Below are 20,392 nucleotides of genomic sequence, written 5' to 3'. Positions count from 1 at the left end.
GTGACTCCACTGGCACTGAGCCACAGATCAGGAAAACAAAGGAAATGCTAGCTAGCGAGGCCAAGAGAGATGCATGACAGACGGAAATAACAGAAAATTTAAAATACATGCCTTCTTTATTTGGCCTATTGATCTGCTCGACTGCTTGATTTCGACAACATCTTGGCTGGTGCATGATAGCATCCAAAGCATATGATCCATCTGGAAAGAGCAGGACAGCAGAGCGGAGGATTTTCCATGACGATCATGCCCATATGGTCTTTTTTACACTCAAAAAAGTTGCATCTCACAGAATTTTTAACTTCTTCGTATATGATTGACCAACAGAAATGGCAACGCTGAAAATTCACCTTAACAGTGCATAACACAACTGCCTGGCCCCGAGTCAAGGGTGTAGTGATCCACGAAACAAGAATTTGTAATCTGTTTTTTCACGGGGATTATTTTTCCATACATAAACATGTCATCTATACATGACATTTATTCTTCACCCAGTGTGCTGTATGCTAATGGCTGACGTCTGCAAATTGTGCAGCAACTTTGTTCATCTCATTTGTTGCGACCGATGCAACAGAATGCTAAATCCATGGTAGGTCAATGCTGGTTCGGATTTGTAGCTGGTATTCCTGAGGTTATGTCACTGCAAGAAGCAAACCTTCCATCAACGACTACCCATGTAGAAAAAAAAAAAGGAAAGCCAAACATTTCTAAGCCAAACTTTCTTTAAAATAACATTTCTAAGCCAAGCTGAAAGAACTCAGTGCACATCCGCGACCAAGGAAGAAAATCATGTATTTAATGTTTAAGCACTGATGGGATGCATCTTTAACACTGCCTCCTTTTCCAAAAATCTGTAACATTGCCTACAGCAGTACATACGAGAACATGTTTCAAATAACTATGTAACATACTGGTTTGGTGCCAAAGAAGCCTACACATTATAGATAGGATATTTATGAAGCTTTGAGTTTGATAAGTCGCTTCCGAAATTATCAGAGTCATTCAGATTTTCCTGGCTGTTTGCACCAATCCATGGAGAGGCTGGAATGTAACAAATGTTTTTCTTTATCTATTTTTTTCCAGATTTCCCAAAAAATATCAGACAGGTCACAGGACCAATTACCTAAAGCCAATGCACTTCAAACAGAATATAATTTTATTGTTATGAAATGTATGTGCACAAACTAATGTGAAGCACCGTGTATCACCTTGTCGGTCAGGTATAAGCTGTCCAAAACAGCAAATCCTGCAGCAACACCGCCTTCATCCGAAGAAGAAACTTTTGTTCGCATCAAGTAACCACACTTATCATTGATGATCACCTTATCTTTGTTCCTGAAATCAGATATCAAGTCATGACCTGTTTGTCAGAAGAAGCACCATCTTATGAGGAGCGCTAGTGTTTGGACTTCTGTGTTTCAAGCACTTATTATACCGCAGGTAGGCTCCATATATCCCAAGCTCAGATACTGTGAGGGCCTCATGGCAAACACCACCACGGACCAGACTAGCGAGAGATGCTTTGGGAAAGATTCTTTGCATCAGTATGTAGGCTGAGAGAGCATCTCCTCCTTCCTTCTTGAGTCTGATCAGAGCTTCTCGCACATCAAGACCGTATATGTTGTTACCTGTGCACGAATAGCATATCAACAAATAATGAGAAAAACTCCTAAGAAAACAACTAATGAGCAAAATAATATCCATCTGCATAAAACAAACCTCCGCCTTCACGTTGAGGCTTCAAGACAAACAAGTCAGGGTTTTCAATCGCAGATTTGACAACCTCTTCATCATCCAAGCTCCATAGCCCTGCAAAGCATTGGCGGAGCTTGGCAATTTCCTCCTTATTTTCAAGAAACCTGTGGAGGGAACAAATTATGGTCAGATAGGCTTTTAATGTCTACCAAAGACTGATAATTGATCTGATCACTAATGGCAGAAGTACAGCGACAATACTACAATGTGTCTTACTACCCTATGTTCAGTCATGAACTTAGGTAGACCCATACTGCTATATGCAGTTCACATCATTGGAATATTCAAGTCATTGGTACTCAAAAATTGAATCACCTTTCAAGCACATTAGGTTTTGCTAGTTCTTGTTGAATCTTCTTGGTCCCCACTAAATGATATGATATTGAAGGACACTTCACAGCAGATGATTGTTCCATCAAAAGCCTTGCACTCCATTCCTAGAATATACAAGAAACATGCCATGGGGATTAACAACAAAAACAATTGCTATACATCCACAAGACATACACAAATTTTGCTTCAGTGTTGACCATATTAACGACTAGTGAAATCAATATATACGAGGGAATGTAGAAGTATTTGTTGAAGTGTATATGTGGATTGCCTAACCCTTTCTATTAGTTTGGACTTTCGGTTGTGATGGCTAGTGTGTGAAGCTTAATATGGTATCAGAGCCTAAGGTCTTGTGTTCAAGTCCTGTATCAGAGCCTAAGGTCAAGTGTATATGTGGATTGCCTAGCCCTTTCTATTAGTTCGGACTTTCGGTTGTGATGGCTAGTGTGCGAAGCTTACTATGGTATCAGAGCCTAAGGTCTTGTGTTCAAGTCCTGGCTTTCGCAATTTATCCTCTGTGTCCATGTATAGGCCTCTTGAGCCATACCTCTGGGTCTATTCACGTGTTGACTTCCCACGTCACACGTGAGAGGGGGTGTTGAAGTGTATATGTGGATTGCCTAGCCCTTTCCATCAGTTCGGACTTTTGGTTGCGTTGGCTAGTGCATGAAGCTTAACAGTATTCAAATATTTTAAAATTTAAAATGATGACATTATATCTCAAAGAAAACACGTCTATGGTAATTTGGTTTTCAATCAGAGGAACTGTCACAAAAAATGCTGTGTTGAAGGGTGGAAACAATGTATACACGTACTGCTTCTGAAGGATAATCGTTTGGTGTATAGCCAGCTCTAAAATACACCACAGTGACCTTCCTGTCATTTCTGCATTTTCCAAAAATACTTTAATGAACATTCTGCAAGACTGCAGCAATCGCTAAACTGCCAAGTGTCAAGCCACAAACAATAAGCCAATCACTGAATACATACACAACAAGAGTTCCATCAGGGAGAACCCGGCCTTCAGCCTCCACCTCTGACAAGGTTTTCCTAATAGTTGTTACGCCATGTGTAACAAATTGTCAAGGGAACACAAATTTGACGTTGAGACTTGATGTAACATTTTAGCATCTGGACTGGGAAGAAGATCCTGGAGACAAGCAAATAACCAGAAGTACTAAACAGTTATCATATGACAAGATTGAGCTATAGACTGGGAAGGTGGACCAAAGATGGCATGCGGAGCATCCCATGGACATCACTGTGGACCCATCATCAACCCCACAAACTCCAAGTGGACCGATGATGACAAGAGCTCGCCCGCGTGCCATCAAACTGAGGTGACTCCACTCCTACTTAAGGTCCCTATGTATTTGGATGAGACATGGCTTCTAGCTTAATCCGAAATGCTATGTATGCTTATATATGAAGGAATGAATCTGGAGAAGCAAGGAAGGAAGCCCAAGTCCCAAGCGAGGAGCGGAGACTCAAAGACGAAGAGAAGGAAGAAAACCAGTGCAAAATCTGCACTACCGGACAGTCGGGAGAGCGTCGGCGCCTCGGCCTCAACCCTCTGGAGTGACCAGAGGTCGAGCAGACTGTCCTGTCCAACCAACCAGACAGTCTGTCTTGTTGGCGCTCGCACCTCGCCCTCAACCCTCCAAACCGACCAGACTGTCCGGTCGGCGCTGAAGCCTCTGAAGAATAGCACCACCAGACTGTCCCGTCCACTCTGACCTAACTGTCCAGTAGTTCTGTCTGTACAGATTTTGAGTAAGGTCCGTGTATCTCCCCTCCCCATACCCCTTCGTGCCTAGGCTATAAATACCCGTACTTCTCTCAGATCTAGGGTTAGCAAAGTATAGATTAAATCTTGAGAGAGCTTTGCTCAATCTACCCTCTCCCTTGGAGATCAAGAGCTCTTTCGGGAGAAGAATCCTCTTGGATTATCAAGACATCCATATCCTTTGAATTGGGGAATAACTATCTCTCAAGACCCATCTCTCCTAGAGATTTGGAAGAACTACCCTAGTTATCTTTTCCTTTTGCTGCTGCTTGGATCTTGACGGGCATCTCGTTTTGGCATGAGATTTGAGTACTTTGGTGGTGAATCTTGTCTATGTGAGTGTTTCCTCGAAAGTTTTCCACATTTGTTCTTCGTGTTTCACCCAGATCCACCTCCAAATAGTGAAGATCGGGCCATCCCTACGGTTTGCCCCGTATCAAGATGGCAACTGCCTTGGCAGGAAGAACGTTTTAACAAAGCAAACTTTAAGCAACTGAGTCATGGCACCTTCTGATAAGCAAGAACTTAAGTTATAGAAAATCATATATAATTTTCATCATTAAGAGAAGTGCCAAAGCAGATCACAAAAGGATATGATTCCCTCAAATATTTGACAAGCCAGTATTGGTCATACATATTTCTTTCTTCGGGCTGAACAATCATCATAACTACAGCACTGAACATTTCATGAAAAGGTGTGTCAGTTAATACTCAATTGGTTAGCTATAATATGCATGATTCAGCTAGAGCGTACCAAACCTGTCAACATTAAACTCATCCCATGCTTTGGCCAATGCTTTAGCAAATTGACGGCTTGCCTCATTTCCAGGAACCCTTTTGGCATCTAGACATAATAAATTTCCATACTGATTGATCAAGGTCCTGCATAGCAATTAGTGATCAGTTGATTTACTACACATACTGATGACCTAATAATAAATCTGATTAGAAATATCCTGATAGGTACAAAGTACAAAACTTCATAGTAACCATTAGTAAGACTTAGTCAAATGTAGAGAAGTTTGGCTTAGGACAAAGCTAGAACTTCAAATAATTTGGAACACGGGAAGGAATTCTTATCTCTAAGTAAACATAGAAGACATATTATTTAACATCACAATTGCAATGCAGCATCGTTTAGAAGTGTAGAAATAATTTTTTTGGACATAAAAACCATGTGTACAATTACCTAACCAGATTTCTCAAGTAAAGATACAGTGTAAATACACACAAGCATAGCAATGTAATACCAAAGATATGTTCTACTTTACCTGTGAAGCTCAGTCACTATAGAACAAAGCCCAGGAAAAGATACTGAAATAGTGTTGAGCTCTATTTGGAGAAGAGAATTGGTTTCTGAATCCAGCATATAATCTGATCGGTGCAGCCCCAGTCGAATATTCTAGTGAAAAAGGTAGCATTTGTCAGTACCATACAGTAAGGACATCAACCAAAATAGGGACCAAGAGACTAGATGGATCTATTAATGTTCAGGCATAGAAGTTGACTGAATAGTAGAGGTGAGGTGAATAACCTCCTTCTTGTTTGCATCCATCATCTTCCTGTGAATATCTAAGAGCCTGGAAGTGAAATCATCAACCTGCCTTGTTCTGAAAGTACAAGTATGACTGTATCAGGCTATCCGCCCAAGAGCTCCACTAAAATCCTTATCAAATTATCAACAACCTGATTCGTCGATATACAGCCTCTAAAAAAGTTTTAAGGAATATCAACACGAATAATTGACATGATTTTGTGAGCTGGTACGCTTCTTTTATCCTGGTCAACTTGCAGGCAGAGGCTGTGAATGAAAACGTGGAGAGGTTAACATGGCAACGGAACTCACTTGGACAAGGAATCCTGCAAGAAATCCCCATCCAAGCTAACACGATCCACGAGCTCGTTGAAAAGCGGGGCCAGCTCGCACGCCTGGCTCCAGAAGGACTCCGGGAGACGCGACGGGAGCAAGGAGATTGGAGCGTGGACCAACCCAACCCCAGGAACTGTTCCTGATCTCTGCAAGAGGACATGCAGTAACAATGAATGTTTGGTCATGGACGATGATATTCCGAGCTCTGCTCGTCGCTTCAAAGTTCACTCATTCAAAGGTTGCGGTCCTGAGCTTGGCCGGCCGATCCAAGAAGAGGTTGATTTCCATGGAAGTTTGAACCGAGGAGGCGAGAACCTTACCGGGTCCGCGCGGTCCCCGACGACGAGCCCGTGCATCGCGCACCACGCCGCCGCCTCCCGCGCCATCTCCTCCACCGCATCGGCGTCCGGCTTTCCCTCGGTGGTGCTCATCGCCGGCAGTGGTGAGTGTTGGGCGCGTGAAGAATTTCTGCGTAGTTTGAGGTGGTATATTCTGAATTTGAAGCTTAGGTTATCGGTGTGGAGGGGTATGCGATTTCTAGGAAAATGGAGGGGGCGGCGAAGGCGGCAGGGTCAGGTTTGGTCTCTGTAAAGTGTGCCGGTCACTTTCTCTGCTTGGGCAGCAGCCTCAAACATTTTTTTAAAGAAGTCCTCCAGTTGGAAAACTGATGATGGATTCTGTGGTAATGGACCAAAGCGAATCCAAACCATTCTAGTACAATACTATACAGACTATAAAAAATAAAATAAAAGCTAAATATTAAGTAAATTTAGTTAGATTGCCATGTTATTTAGTGGTAGTACCACACTATTTTGTCTTGCAAAATTACATCGCAATGCAGTTCCATTAGGTTTTCTTCCTTCATATGATTGGGAACCATAGAGGAAATCTTGCATTGTATGGTACAGAAACTGGAAACTGAAAAGCTTACCTTTTTTACAAAGAAAGAACGGTGGTGAGCTATACCACTTTCCTCACCTCCAATTTGTGGTACACAATGAAACAGGAAAGTGCTTTTAGAAAGATACCCATGTCACCCTTCTTAAAAGAGATTATAAACTGAAAAGGGGGATAATTGACCTAAAAGGTTTTTTCTTTTTGTTGAAAGTTGATCATCTCGACTAAATATTCGTGATTAGGACCATGTACCTTTTTTGTTAGACTAGCTTGTCAAGATAATCCCGAATATTCGGCTGCCCCATCCCAATGGCATCATGCATGACATGACCAACAGATTAGTGTCTCGATTCACTGAATCTAAAAAAAGATGCTGCACCCCATTATACATACTACCAGTAAGATGGAAGAAAAACTTTCCAGTGGTAACAATATTTTGACGGGACAAAGAAAAAAATCCAGGTGTCATGTTTGGCACGTCTCCAGCTTCTCAACGCACATTTGAGCGGTGATCATGGAAATAACATTACAACGAGCATCAAATTTGGATACAATGGAAAGAATCCAGGGGGTGTAGAAAAATTATTGCTAAGAAGAGAAGACCAAGGATTCGAGATCGCATAGAGCCATGAAATCTAAGCTCAGCATACAAACTTGTCTGACAAAAATGATGTACAGATCTGTTTCCCACTTGAAACACTATTTTCCTCAATTATATAAGAACTAAAAGAGAACTTCCAGCACAGCTCTGGTGGGACCAAAAAACCGTTGAGGACCGTGCCTGGCGATGAACACTGGCAATTATAATTCTTTTGGCAAAGCTGCAGAAGGACATTTTCCTAAGGTATTCCATAGTATGTAGTCTCCAGAAGAGGCCTGCCAAAGGAGAGCAATGTTATCAAAGAGTATCTTGTATTGATGGTGATATTTCGCCTTTCCGCACAGGGGTCTCATAACCGATTAGAAATAACACAGCAATTGAAGTGCAATTTATCTGCTTCGATAAACAGATCAAATGGCTATTTGTGGAACAAATCTTTTGTGATGTTAGTCTAGCATAAATTATATTTATGCTCAAGGTGTGTGTTTACAGATCAAAAATATCATGTCCCAGGGAGGAAGTGGTGATAAGCAGGGATGAAGAGGGAAAAGGCAAGTACGCATCAACTAGTCATTCTTCTGGGAAGCCAGAGTCCTGCACAGGCTGACCTCCCCCACCCCCACCCACACACGCTGATGCGTGTGCCTCACCGCCGCAGCCTGTCCAAACCACCTCCTCCACCAAGCCACTGCCATGGCCGACCGGTCGTCCCCATCATGGGCTCAGGGCTGCACTTCCACGTGCCGAATTATTTCAGGCGACTTGCGAACAGGGAACACGACTTTATTAATAGTGTGTGCAACAGAAGCTAGGAGGGTGCTTCGCATCAGATCAAAATACTTGTAGTTAGTTCAGCAATAACAAAGTAAGGTAATATTTTTGCATAAGCAAACCCATGCATGCACTGTACGATTGTACAATTCTGAGGTTCTCGCCCCCCACCCCCGCTGGCGACACGAGGGTAACCCTAGCCGCCGGGAACCCTCCCTCCGCTCAACCCCCGCGTCGTCGCCGCCGGTCCCTAGGATGGTGGCAGCGGGGTAGCCCCCCCCCCCCTCTCCCGAGATTCGTTCTCGGGCAGCCTGATGTCTCCCTCCGTCGCCACCCCCCCCCCCCCCCACACACACACACACACCTTGTCGGCCTGGCCAGGCCATGGTGGGTGGTGTCGCTGCTTCCACCCCCCGTGCGCTCCCCCCCCCCCATCCTCCCATCCTCCCCGAGATCCAATCTCATGAGCACGGTGCCCCCTTCCGGCTGTCCCACCCCTTGCCGATCCAGCCGGCATCACGGCCTGGAAGTTCACCTCTGCAGCCCACCCTCCCTCCCCGTGGACGCAGCCCAGCCTTGCTGCTGGTGTTGCGGCTGACCGGTTGTGAACGCGGAAGCTGCGGCCGGTCGAGGGCCTGCCTCGTGAAGGTGGCCCTCATCTCCGGCGACGCCCACCTCCCTCGCGTTGCGGTGGTGGCTCCGACATGGCAGTTGTTGAGGCTACGGTGGTCGATTCCCTGGCATCGGCTACCTTTGACAACGCGCCGGCCTGGTGACGTGGTGTACGTGTGACATTGCTAGCGCTACTCCGGCCCCCGAGGCATCTGGACCTGGGTTCTCCAGTGTTCGTGGCTTGCCAGTGTCCTCTATAGGGGATCCAGTAGCTGCGTCCCTTCCAGCTCTCTCGGCTCGTCGACACCCTGATGGCTACGGCCCTGGCAACTCAGATCTGCGCTCTCTCCAGTCCTAGCTTGTCGCCGTCGCTTCCCCTGGGTGAGTTCTCTCTGCCTCACCGCACCCCGACCATGTACGCCTCCACGCCTCGCCTGGTGCCAAATCATATGCCTTGTGTCCGATGGCACCAGGTGCCACCTTCCGGCAGCCAACCACCCGACAGACATGGTGGCTCCGGACAACAATGGCTTCCTCATCTCAGATTCCGGATCCGGCGGCTATGAGATTGCTCGGTATCAGGCTAGGGAGAAATCTCTGCTCGGCTTGCCGGTGCTGCTGGCAGGGGCGACGCTCGCGGGTGTCGTTTTCCTTCTTGGAGGCGCTACCATGGCCTTCATCTGTGCCCCTTCTCCGGACCGGATGGCGGCGGCGGCGTGGTGGCGTTTTCCTTCTTGGAGGCGCTATCTTGTCGCTCATGGTGTCCCCGATGTTGGCTTTGGTGATGTTGGACGTCTTGCCGGTTCGGTCTGCCTCTCTTGTTGGGGGCTTAGTGGGTTTAGCTGTGTAGTTTCCTCTGTTCGGCCCGAGCATCCCCTGTCCGTCTGCTCCGGGTGCCATGTTCACGCCTCCTTGTGTTCATGCTATGTGATGTACCCCTATCTGCACTCATTCTAACTCCTAGCAATGAAAGATACGCAAGCTTTGCGTATTCGTGAAAAAAAAATGTACAATTCTCTTGGAGCAATTATTGAAATGTTGAGAAAAAACAGGTTTTTCAGTGCATTGACTATTTAAAGAACCAAAGTTGGAGGGGGTGAGATAAGTCACCTGCATTGAATATTCTACTGGGGCTTTGACAGAAGGGTAAATGGTTACCTGCAGAATATCATACAGGAAATGTGGAGTTTAATTGTGACTCAATTTTATTTGAATAAAGCATGGGAGGAAATGCTACAACAAGGAGAAAATAACTATTTCATAATGGGGGTCAGGACATGTAAGGGTGCGATTCTTGAGCAATCTCTTCAGCATGGTACTCCCTCCGTCCAAAAAAGCTTGTCTCTCAAATGGATGTATCTAGCACCAAATTAGTATTAGATACATCCATTTGAAGGACAAGCTTGGGACAAGCTTTTCCGGACGGACGGAGTAGTAAGGAAACTGTAATATGTACCACCTATCAAGCACTACAACATAAGAACACGGACAAAATATATGTGTGGATATCGAGTTAAAATTTCTGAAGAACAATGGCTAAAAAAATTGAGCTGGCATGAGGGCATCAACATTGGATAACAACACGAAGCTACTTGACTGACTGGGTGAAGATGGTGATCAAGAAAGGTTGTGGGTAACTTACAGATCTTGGGTCGATTATAAGACCAGACAGGGTGCCACCAACTATCTTAAACGACACCTGGGAATATTTCATAATCCATTATAATATTGAAAAAACAAGTTCAAATGAGAAGTGCATGTGTGCTGCTGTATGGATATCAAAAGACTTCACGGGTGTGCAGAAGGAAGAACAAATATGATACAGTGGTTGTTCCAGATTATACTCTCTGAACCCAGCTACAAATATTACATGAATAACAGAATGTCATGCAAAATGAACAGCTGCATGATCCTATATCAACCAACAGAACAGAACAACTGAGAGCTACTATATGCTGAGAAAGTAATATGAAGAAGAGGCCAGGCATGTCAGAAATACAGTGACCGAATATGATTCTTCCCAATGACCTCATATTCAAAATAACATCATGAGAGAATGGCTGAACAAATTCCAACAACGTTATGTTTCGGTAGAGGGCTAGAGGCAAACCTTAGCATAATTATAAGCCTGCCAAGACAATGGCTCTTCCAAGTCGACTGCTTGAAGGTCTTTGTTCATTTTTTCCATGAGGTAGTCATCCAAGTTGGCACCATTCTTAGTGATATCTTGCTCACAATCACTATCTTCAGCAAATGCGGTGGTTGTGGCCGACCGAAATGATGAATTTACTCGCTGCGTTGTTCTAGGATGAAATCTAACAGTACCAGAGAAGGTAGCTTCAATGCTCCTACCACTGAGGCCCCGGCCACTTGAAACAATTCTCCACTCAATTAAATGTTCTGTCATTGAAACCGTCCCAACTGATGGATTTCCGTCATATGATGCAACTCTTCTTCGAGGAAATGGCATTGTGACCATGCAAAATTCCATAAGAAACGGAGACTTGTAACCCTCCATCAATCTCAGCTTAAATAGAAAAGCACCTTCATTCTCAGATACCATAGACAACTGGTAGAACCCTTTAACAGGTGGATCGATGTTGCATGGAGCTTGATAGTGCATCAAAACGAAATTTCCTAGTGGTGGTTGAAATAGCAGAGATTGCTTATTACCAGTAGGCTCTGAAGCTTGAACACAGTGGTGGAATGATGATACCTCCACACGGGCAGTTTTTAACCCAGTCAGTGGCAAAGAAACATCAGGTAACCCTTCCAGTTCAGCCCTACAGGTTAGTTGTCCCGAAACGGAAAGGAAATCTGGCACATCATCACGGTCATATAGTGCAGCGTTTATAGTCTCCAGGCTAGAAAAGAGAGTCCGTTGCCTCCCTTTGTATAGGTAAGGCTTCCAGGCAGGTTGCTTCTGGTCTGTCGGAAGAGGATCAGCTGAATACCCAGTTGTTCTAATCGAAGAAACATTGCCATAATTAAGATCCTGAGGTGTGCCTGCAAAAAGATACTGTTAGCTTCCTTAGCTAATCAATAAACAGATCCATGAAGCTAGATGATAGAACAACACAAAGTGTTATATTCGACATGATACTCGGTTACTCACCAAAAGGCATAGCACCGATGATGAAGCTTCGTAGTAATTCCTTGTCAAAAGGTCTTATACCACCTTTTAAAGAGTCCGATTGAGCAGCACCAACAGGCGAGGAAACTGATGCAACTGGGGCTGCAACAGGTGCAGCGCTAGGTTTTGACCGGGCTGTAATACCTATGCTTCCAGTCAATGAATCTAACAGTCCACCAACAGAGGGGCCCGAACTAACGATCACCTCTGGTTCAGCAACATCACCAGTAATTATGTCCCCAATAACATTCGCAACCATAAAGGCCCTATCATGGAACATGAAGTATGAGAGTCCAACTATTGAACATGATCGTAAATTGGTTGATATCGGTATAAAACTCACAAATATTTTCGTAAAATATATGAGTTGAAAATGGGGTTGTTAGTGTAAAGAATGAAACAACAAAGAACACACATAAATAAGGTAAACAAACTTACATTACCCTGTTATGCACGGAAGATTGAGCAAAATGGAAGAAAGATTGCCATTCTCTTTGGCTGAACTCCCACAATCAGGTCTTTTCAATAGGCTCTCGAATGCTTTAAATGACTGAGGATCCACCAAAGGCAGCACAAGGACATAATAACTTCCACGTTTCTGAAGAACTACTGGCCACAGCATAAACCCACCCCCTTCCTCTTTGTCAATTTGAAGGGATATGATGTGGCGAGTGATTGGATCATCGACCCAGGAATCTAACCCCACAGATGATAAGTTTGTGCGGATACCAGAACCACGGGCCGTGCCTTCCCTGCACAATGTCAAATTTAAGTGTTTATCGCAAACTATTTCATAAGCTATGAACATACCACGACATGTGTTGATCCAGTTCTAGTCTCAACAGTGGATGAACCTCTGAACTAATATGAATACCTATCTCGGATACATTTATACTTTGTTCAGAAGAAACAGGCATTGCTAAGTAACGATCTATTGTAGTTTTTACTCGACCACACCAATTCTCCGGAGAAAGCTAGTACAAGAACCAAGAAACAACGGCCAAACCTTCTCCGGCGGTTGGCAAACGCGGCGGCGACCTCGTAGTCCGCCGGCAGCGGCATCTCCGCGCCCTTCCCCACCCCCTCCGCCTCCCACGCGACCCGCCAGCGCTTCTCCACCACTGCAAACCGCCTGAAGCAAGAGGAAGGTGAGTTCCTGGACCAGAAGGACCGAATCCTGGCGCGAGAATCCCCGGATTTCATCTCGGGGGTTCGCGAGGTGGGATCGGCGTCGGGCGTGCGTACCTGGAGAAGGCGACCGCGTCGTTTGGCGTGAGGATCCAGATTGCGCGGATGCTGCACCCACCGCCGGACATGGATCGCCGGAGGTGTGGCCGCGCGGTGGCTGTGGACTCGGCGCTTGTTTCTAGGATGGGATGGCCGGAGACTCGGAGGGGCCAGTGGGGAAGACGACAGGAAGAGTACGGGAACGTAAACCCGCCTCCCGGCTTAGGCTACTGTTTTTTTTTCATGGTAATATGTGTCTCATTCATCATTCATATCATAAAGATTAATAAAATATAAGCTACATACAGACCGACATGACAAAACTGAAAAGACCAACGTCCGTCACCTGCCTCCGGCACCATCATAGCAGCCATAGAAGAAAAAATGACGGATCACCTTCTCACCCGAGCTCAACGCGGCTCCATTGTTGATATGCAGCTTTGCGGACCTCCAAGGTGGCTCGCCAAAGGCGAAATCATTGCCATTGAACGAATCAGACCGGGGCAACACCCCGGACATGCCATTGAACTCCAGATCTGGCACCCCCACATGACTAAGACGTCGGATGAGGGTCTATATAAACCAGAGGGTTTAGTCCGTAGGACAGGAACAATAATCATACCATAGGCTAGCTTCTAGGGTTTAGCCTCTACGATCTCGTGGTAGATCAACTCTTGTAATACTCATATCATCAAGATCAATCAAGCAGGAAGTAGGGTATTACCTCCATCGAGAGGGCCCGAACCTGGGTAAACATCGTGTCCCCCGCCTCCTGTTACCATCCGCCTTAGACGCACAGTTCGGGACCCCCTACCCGAGATCCGCCAGTTTTGACACCGACATTGGTGCTTTCATTGAGAGTTCCACCGTGCCGTCACCGTAAGGCTTGATGGCTCCTTCGATCATCGACAACCACGCGATCCAGGGTGAGTTTTTCCTCCCCGGACAGATCTTCGTGCTCGGCGGCTTCGCACTGCGGGCCAACTCGCTTGGCCATCTGGAGCAGATCGAGAGCTACGCCCCTGGCCATCAGGTCAGGTTTGGAAATTTGAACTATACTGCCGACATCCGCGGAGACTTGATCTTCGACGGATTCGAGCCCATGTCAGGTGCGCCGCACAATCACGACGAGCATGACTTAACTCTGCCATCGGACAGTGTTCGGGAGATCACACCTGCAACTACTCCGGCCCTCAATCCGGAACAGATTGCGCCATCTGAGGACGGGTGGATAGACCCCGCCACGGAGGCCGCACTCTCAGTGGCGATAGAGCCGAATACTGACTTCACCTCCTACGAGAGCTGTGTTGCCGAACCGTTGGATTCGTTCCCGGCCACGGGCTCCGAGCCGCTTACGTTCGTGCCTATCGAATCCGATTGGGCACCGATCATGGAGTTTACCTCCGCGGATATCTTTCAGCACTCGCCTTTCGGCGATGTGCTAAATTCATTAAGGTCTCTCTCCTTGTCAGGAGAACCTTGGCCGAACTATGTCCGGCTAGAATGGGATGCGGACGACGAAGAAATTCGCTTCCCACCCACCACCCACTTAGTAGCCACTGTCGACGATTTAACCGACATGCTCGACTTCGACTCCGAAGACATCGACGGTATGGACGACGATGCAGGAGACGAACAGGAACTACCGCCCACAGGGCGCTGGATAGCCACCTCATCACACGATATATATATGGTGGATACACCCAAAGAAAACAATAACGAGGAACGGAAGGATGCAGCGAAGGATAGCTCCCTCGAGAAGCAACCAAAGCGACGGCGTAGGCGCCGCTCCAAATCCCGCCTCGGCAAAAACAGCGATAACAGCGCAAGAGAAAATAACACTCCGGTCGACTCCAGAGGAGACGACGACAACATTGACCCAGCGATAGAGCAGGATGAACCAGCGAACGGCGAACATAGTACGGAGCAGCTGTCCGAACACGTCGACGCCGAGGATAAAGCTCATCAACCTCTCTCCGGAGAGGAAAACAGTCCGGACGATGACGCACACATCATCCCGGAAAGGCACTTGGAACAAGAGAACCTCCGTAGAAGGCTTATTGCCACCGCGAGGAGTCTAAAGAAGCAGAAGCAAAGGCTCAAGGCCGCGCAGAATACGCTCAACAGTAGATGGAACAAAGTGCTCGACATTGAAGAAAAATATGGTGGTAGTTGCCACACAAAGAGCTATCCAAAGCGCAAGCTGTTGCCTGAGTTCGATGATGAGGCCTTAGAGCCCACACAGCCGAATAATAAAACGGCCGATCAGCCGGATCGACCACCTCGTGGCCGCGATAGGGCGGCTAACGAGGCCGCACATAAGTCAACACACGATTTACATGAGGACTCGCGCCAAAAATCCGGTATGACCAGGTCCATCTATGGATCTAGGAAGCGCGCTCCGGCACAAAATCAAAACCGAACACTACAACCGTCCGAACGCCACGATACATCCAAATACAGGGGTGCCGCACACCCCCTATGCTTCACCGATGAGGTACTGGATCATGAATTTCCAGAGGGATTCAAGCCCGTGAACATAGAGGCATACGACGGAACGACAGACCCTGGGGTCTGGATTGAGGACTTCATCCTCCATATCCATATGGCTCGCGGAGACAACCTCCACGCCATTAAATACTTAACCCTCAAGTTGAAAGGTCCAGCTCGGCACTGGTTGAAGAGCCTCCCCGAAAATTCAATTGGAAGTTGGGAGGAGCTTGAGGATGCTTTTAGGGCTAATTTTCAAGGGACTTATGTCCGACCTCCGGACGCAGACGATTTAAGTCATATAATCAACAGCCCGGAGAGTCAGCCCGAAAGCTTTGGAACAGATTTCTCACTAAGAAGAACCAAATCGTCGACTGCCCGGACGCTGAAGCCTTAGCAGCTTTCAAACACAGCGTCCGCGACGAATGGCTCGCCAGACACCTCGGCCAAGAAAAACCAAGGACAATGGCAGCCCTAACAAGCCTTATGACCCGCTTTTGCGCGGGCGAAGATAGCTGGCTGGCCCATAGTAGCACCAGCGACCCAGGCACATCTGAAGTCAGGGATGGTAATGGAAAACCACGACGCAGTAAAAGCAAGCGGCGAAATAACGAAGACAGCCCAGACAACACGGCGGTAAACACCGGATTTAGGGGCTCTCGACCCGGTCAGCGGAAGAAGCCTTTCAAAGGCAACAGAGATGGACCGTCCAGTCTCAACAAGATTCTAGACAAATTATGTCAGATTCACGGCACCTCCAATAAACCTGCAAATCACACCCACAGAGAATGCTGGGTCTTCAAGCAGGCCGGCAAGCTAAACGCCGAACACAAGGGGAGGGAGACACCAAGTGAAGACGAGGATGAGCCTCGTCAGCAAAGCACTGGGGGACAGAAAAAATTCCCACCAAAGGTCAAAACAGTGAACATGATTCACGTAACAGAAAGAAAGAGCAAACATGCACTCCGAGACACATGCGCCGTAGAGCCCGTCACCCCTAAGTTCAACCCTTGGTCGGCCCGCCCAATCACCTTTGATCGCAGGGATCACCTGACAAGTATCCGGCATGGAGGATTGGCTGCTTTGGTGCTAGACCCAATTATCGACGGATACCATCTCACCCAAGTCCTCATGGACGGCGGCAGTAGTCTTAATCTGATATATCAGGACACAGTCCGCAAAATGGGGATAGACCCGACAAGAATCTGCCAAAGTAATTCTTCCTTTAAAGGGGTAATACCAGGCCCAGAGGCCCGCTGTACGGGCTCTCTAGTACTATAGGTTGTATTCGGTTCTCCCGACAACTTCCGAAGTGAAACGTTAACCTTCGACATCGCTCCATTCCGAAGCAGCTATCAAGCACTACTCGGAAGAACAACTTTCGCTCGTTTTAATGCAGTACTGCATTACGCTTCTCTTAAGCTTAAGATGCCCGGTCCACGTGGCATCATCACAGTTAGCGGAAATGTTGAGCGGTCCTTACGCACGGAAGAAAGTGTGGCGGCTTTAGCAGCCGAACACTAAACAGCCTCTCCAACCAGAATAAATGATCGGTCGTCACGACCGCGGACACGGCTAGACGAGTCCGGCGCATCACTAGCTGTAACAGCTTACATAAACCTGAGATTGGCTTGATGGTTATACCCCCATAGGCGGTACCAGGGGCTTCCCGCATGTAAAAAGGACTACAATTCGGCTCGACCTTACTTATCTTGAATTTTAATGGTTTATTGAGAATAACCAATTTTTTGCATGACAACTTTCACCTAAATTTTTCTCTTTTACAGATGATAATCGTGCTACACCCTTCCAGGATACAGCACAACGGAGACACAGGCACAGACGTGCAGCATGGCCCCGCTCAAAGGTTTCTTTTTAGATTAAGATCCTGTGTAAACCTTTTTTACTGTCTCTTGTTGCTTCACATTCTCCGGATACTAAGTATAACCGAGAGGGATGCTGACGTTATTGGCATTTTGCCACGTCAGAATAATGCATGTACCTGGACACTCGGGGTTCATTATCAAGGGCGTTACTCAGCCCGGTATATGTTGTAAAGACCGAATACCTTAGGGAGTGTTCGGCGTCGCGAGTTTGTCCTTATATGCATCAGCTCCGAATCATGTCTTTGGTCAAATGTTGGGTTTGCCCGGCTCCCGTGTTTTGCTACCTTACGTTCCGCTCTATCGGCTAAGGTGGCACCGGGAGAACTACTGCGACTGTGCCCTCGTTCATCCGGATGAGCACCTCAGTAGAGAAAGCCGAAAACTGACTGTCATGATAAAGCGCGAGACTGGTCAACCACTCGATGACTTAGCGGAATCTTCGGGATTCCTCCGCATTAACAAAGGGCCGGTTTTCCCGGTCATGTACGTACGCGCCCCGTACTCGGATGAGCGCGGAAATACCAGGGGCTATATAGTAGCCCCACTGTCAAACTCCTATGGTCAAGTGAAAGTGTTAAAGCAATATAGTCCGATTGCCTCGTTCGCCGTGCTACCACCTCCTTAATGGACCGAGACGTTGGATCAAGTGTGAAGACGCGCTTTTGCGAACACCCCCGCATTATATGCGTGGGGGCTGAAGCCGACGACTGCAAACTTTCAGGTTATATATATACATATACATAAACGACCGCACAGGAGGCATAATAATACTTTCAGGCAAAAGTATAAACACAGCCTTTATAATTAAAATAACATTGTTCTTACAATTGAGATACATGTCATTAGAACATGATACTCTTCAAGCACTGAGCCTCTATTAAACGAGCGGCTTTGAGGACTTCTTCAAAATAGTGCTCGGCCGATACTCGGCCTACGGCCGAACTTTGGGTTGCAATGGCGGTGGCCTCCATCTCTGCCCAGTATGTCTTGACACGGGCAAGAGCCATCCGCGCACCCTCTATGCGCGCCGACCTCTTCATAGCGTCGATATGCGGCACAACACCAAGGAATCGCTGCACTAAGCCAAAATAACTATTTGGCCTTGGTCCTTCCGGCCAAAGATGATCCACAACAGACCTCATGGCAAGCCCGGAAAACCTATGGAGCTCGGCCCACTCAGCCATGCGCTCATTTAACAGCAGCGGACGCACCAGAACATTGAACTGCGACCAGAACAGCTTTTCCACTTCGTGATCTTTTTTATCTTTGAAAAACTCGGTCGCATCAGCAGCACTCGCTGCCAAATCCGCGTATGCGTCTGCAGAACTCCATAATTGATCAAGAGGGGCATACTTAGGATCTCCGAACTTCGTTCGCAACAAAAAGGGCTTCCCAGCCGCGATATCTTCGGTTTGACGTAGCTCCTCCTTCGTCGCTCTGATTTTCGAGCGGGCTTCTTTGGCTGCCACCATGGCTTTCTCCAGGTCCGCCGTCTTCGTTTGGCTTTCCTTTTCAAGAAGCTCATAACGGTCGGCGGCATCTTTCAACGCAATAGCCATCTTGGCTATTTGCTCTTTGCTCTCGCAGTGTGCAGCCTGTTCGGCTCTTAACTCTTCGACCGCCTTTAGGGCGGCCGCATCACTCCTCCTAGCTTGTTCCTTGGCTCGGGCAAGTTCCGCCCGAAGGGTCTCCACGGCGGCAGCTCCATCTACAGTCACAGCATATTATAGATACTAGCATTATGCTCCTCTTAATATATGTTGACCATCGGAGAATTCATACCCTATGCCTCGTCAAGCCGCCTGTTTACAAGCACGATGTCGGCATCTGCCGCATCAAGTTGCCGCTTTAGTTCGGCAAACTCACAGTTCGGCTAGCCACCGGACCTTCAGCCACCTGCACATGAAGGCGGCATGATCATTACCTGGGACTATGATCCTCTGTTTGCCGCCGTTTTCGACAGCAACCAGAGTCTCAGGGGCTACTATCTGCATAGGGCACACCTAGCGTGTGCGGTACCGTCAAAAAAATATATTACTTTGTGTACCTCAAAGCCTCTCAGCAGGCTCATGAAAGCTTCATGCAACCCGCTTTCGGCGGATGAAATCCTCTCAACTAGGGGTGGGCATAAAAACCGACGAACCGAAGACCGAACCGATACCAAAACCGTAAAAATCAAATTTTTGGTTTTTTTCACTACTACAGTAAAATTCGGTTTTCAATTATACTAACCGAATTTAATTCGGACTGTTTGGTGTTATACCGATAACCGGAACAGAAACTGAAGTAACGTGATCGAACACGCAAAATCCCAGCGCCCAGGTACTTCGCGTGGCCGCATGTGTGTGTCATGGACGGCCTTGTACCTCCCCTGGGCCTTCCACGTACACGCAACTATCCAAGGCCCACACTTTTGCACAATAGTTTCTCTCTGGCAGCACAGTACGATATTTCACTTGGATTTATCCCACCTCGGCTAGCTAGACGGGATGACACAGTGAGCTTGGCTACTTAAGAAGACAGGGTACGATGGGTACAATGCACAAAACAGTTAGCCTGCGTCGAGTAAACACTTAATGCAGTGTCGTTTTGAATTTATTCTTTCTACTGTTAATTCAGTGCATGATGAAAAAAATATGTTTTCGGTACTTGGTGCCTAGTTCGGTTAATACTGAAAACCGAACCGAAAAATCGGTTAACCGAACTTTCGGTTAGTTGAATTTTTGTGTCTATTTCGGTTTTCACTTTGGCTACCCGAATTTGTAAAAAAACCGAACAGTAGAAACCGAATTTTCGGTTTCTACCGAACGCCCAGGCCTACTCTCAACCACCGTACCCATTAGCGTACGATGCGCTTCTGAGATAGACGCTTGCTCCAGAAGATTCATCAATGCGTCTGGTCGTGCACCGGACAGTCCCGGACTCTTTCTGTTGCTCTCTTTAGGAGTCGAATGCTCCGGACTTCAGGTGGCCGAAGGGTTGCCCTCTGGCCTTGGCGGATCAGGAGAAATCCTCCGTGACGACACCTCAG

General features: G+C 47.0%; 2 protein-coding genes across 2 annotated transcripts; both read right to left on the bottom strand.

Moving 5' to 3' along the window:
- Positions 1 to 231: 231 nt before the first annotated feature.
- On the bottom strand, positions 232 to 6,452 carry LOC109757932 (glutathione synthetase, chloroplastic). The gene is made up of 13 exons (XM_020316779.4): positions 6,065 to 6,452; positions 5,721 to 5,890; positions 5,409 to 5,484; positions 5,146 to 5,276; positions 4,634 to 4,756; positions 4,470 to 4,550; positions 3,079 to 3,159; positions 2,904 to 2,973; positions 2,071 to 2,192; positions 1,720 to 1,859; positions 1,436 to 1,628; positions 1,209 to 1,335; positions 232 to 640 (listed from the first exon to the last, which is right to left on the bottom strand). Exons 1-13 carry the CDS (start codon positions 6,173 to 6,175, stop codon positions 638 to 640), a joined length of 1,428 nt encoding a protein of 475 aa, XP_020172368.1. The 5' UTR covers positions 6,176 to 6,452; the 3' UTR covers positions 232 to 637.
- A 605-nt stretch (positions 6,453 to 7,057) lies between these two features.
- Positions 7,058 to 13,183, bottom strand: LOC109757921 (AP-5 complex subunit mu). Its single transcript, XM_020316772.4, has 8 exons — positions 13,004 to 13,183; positions 12,765 to 12,890; positions 12,202 to 12,510; positions 11,741 to 12,024; positions 10,736 to 11,631; positions 10,268 to 10,324; positions 9,736 to 9,783; positions 7,058 to 7,517 (listed from the first exon to the last, which is right to left on the bottom strand). Exons 1-8 carry the CDS (start codon positions 13,072 to 13,074, stop codon positions 7,443 to 7,445), a joined length of 1,866 nt encoding a protein of 621 aa, XP_020172361.1. The 5' UTR covers positions 13,075 to 13,183; the 3' UTR covers positions 7,058 to 7,442.
- Between the last annotated feature and the right edge of the window lie 7,209 nt (positions 13,184 to 20,392).

This window comes from Aegilops tauschii, chromosome 5 (assembly GCF_002575655.3).
Source record: "Aegilops tauschii subsp. strangulata cultivar AL8/78 chromosome 5, Aet v6.0, whole genome shotgun sequence".
Lineage (NCBI taxonomy): Eukaryota > Viridiplantae > Streptophyta > Magnoliopsida > Poales > Poaceae > Aegilops > Aegilops tauschii.
This window is presented reverse-complemented; position numbering and strand designations above follow the sequence as displayed.

Bases quoted from the DNA above. Each gene is read 5' to 3' on its own strand.
- LOC109757932 (XM_020316779.4), bottom strand. From the start codon at position 6,175: ATGAGCACCACCGAGGGAAAGCCGGACGCCGATGCGGTGGAGGAGATG. The intron at 5,891-6,064 runs GTAAGGTTCTCG...GTCCTCTTGCAG, and splicing joins TCGGGGACCGCGCGGACCCG to AGATCAGGAACAGTTCCTGG. The intron at 3,160-4,469 runs ATATCCTTTTGT...ACAATTTGTTAC, and splicing joins GTCAAATATTTGAGGGAATC to ACATGGCGTAACAACTATTA.
- LOC109757921 (XM_020316772.4), bottom strand. From the start codon at position 13,074: ATGTCCGGCGGTGGGTGCAGCATCCGCGCAATCTGGATCCTCACGCCA. The intron at 12,891-13,003 runs GTACGCACGCCC...CTCTTGCTTCAG, and splicing joins GACGCGGTCGCCTTCTCCAG to GCGGTTTGCAGTGGTGGAGA. The intron at 12,025-12,201 runs GTAATGTAAGTT...GTTCCATGATAG, and splicing joins AATCTTCCGTGCATAACAGG to GGCCTTTATGGTTGCGAATG.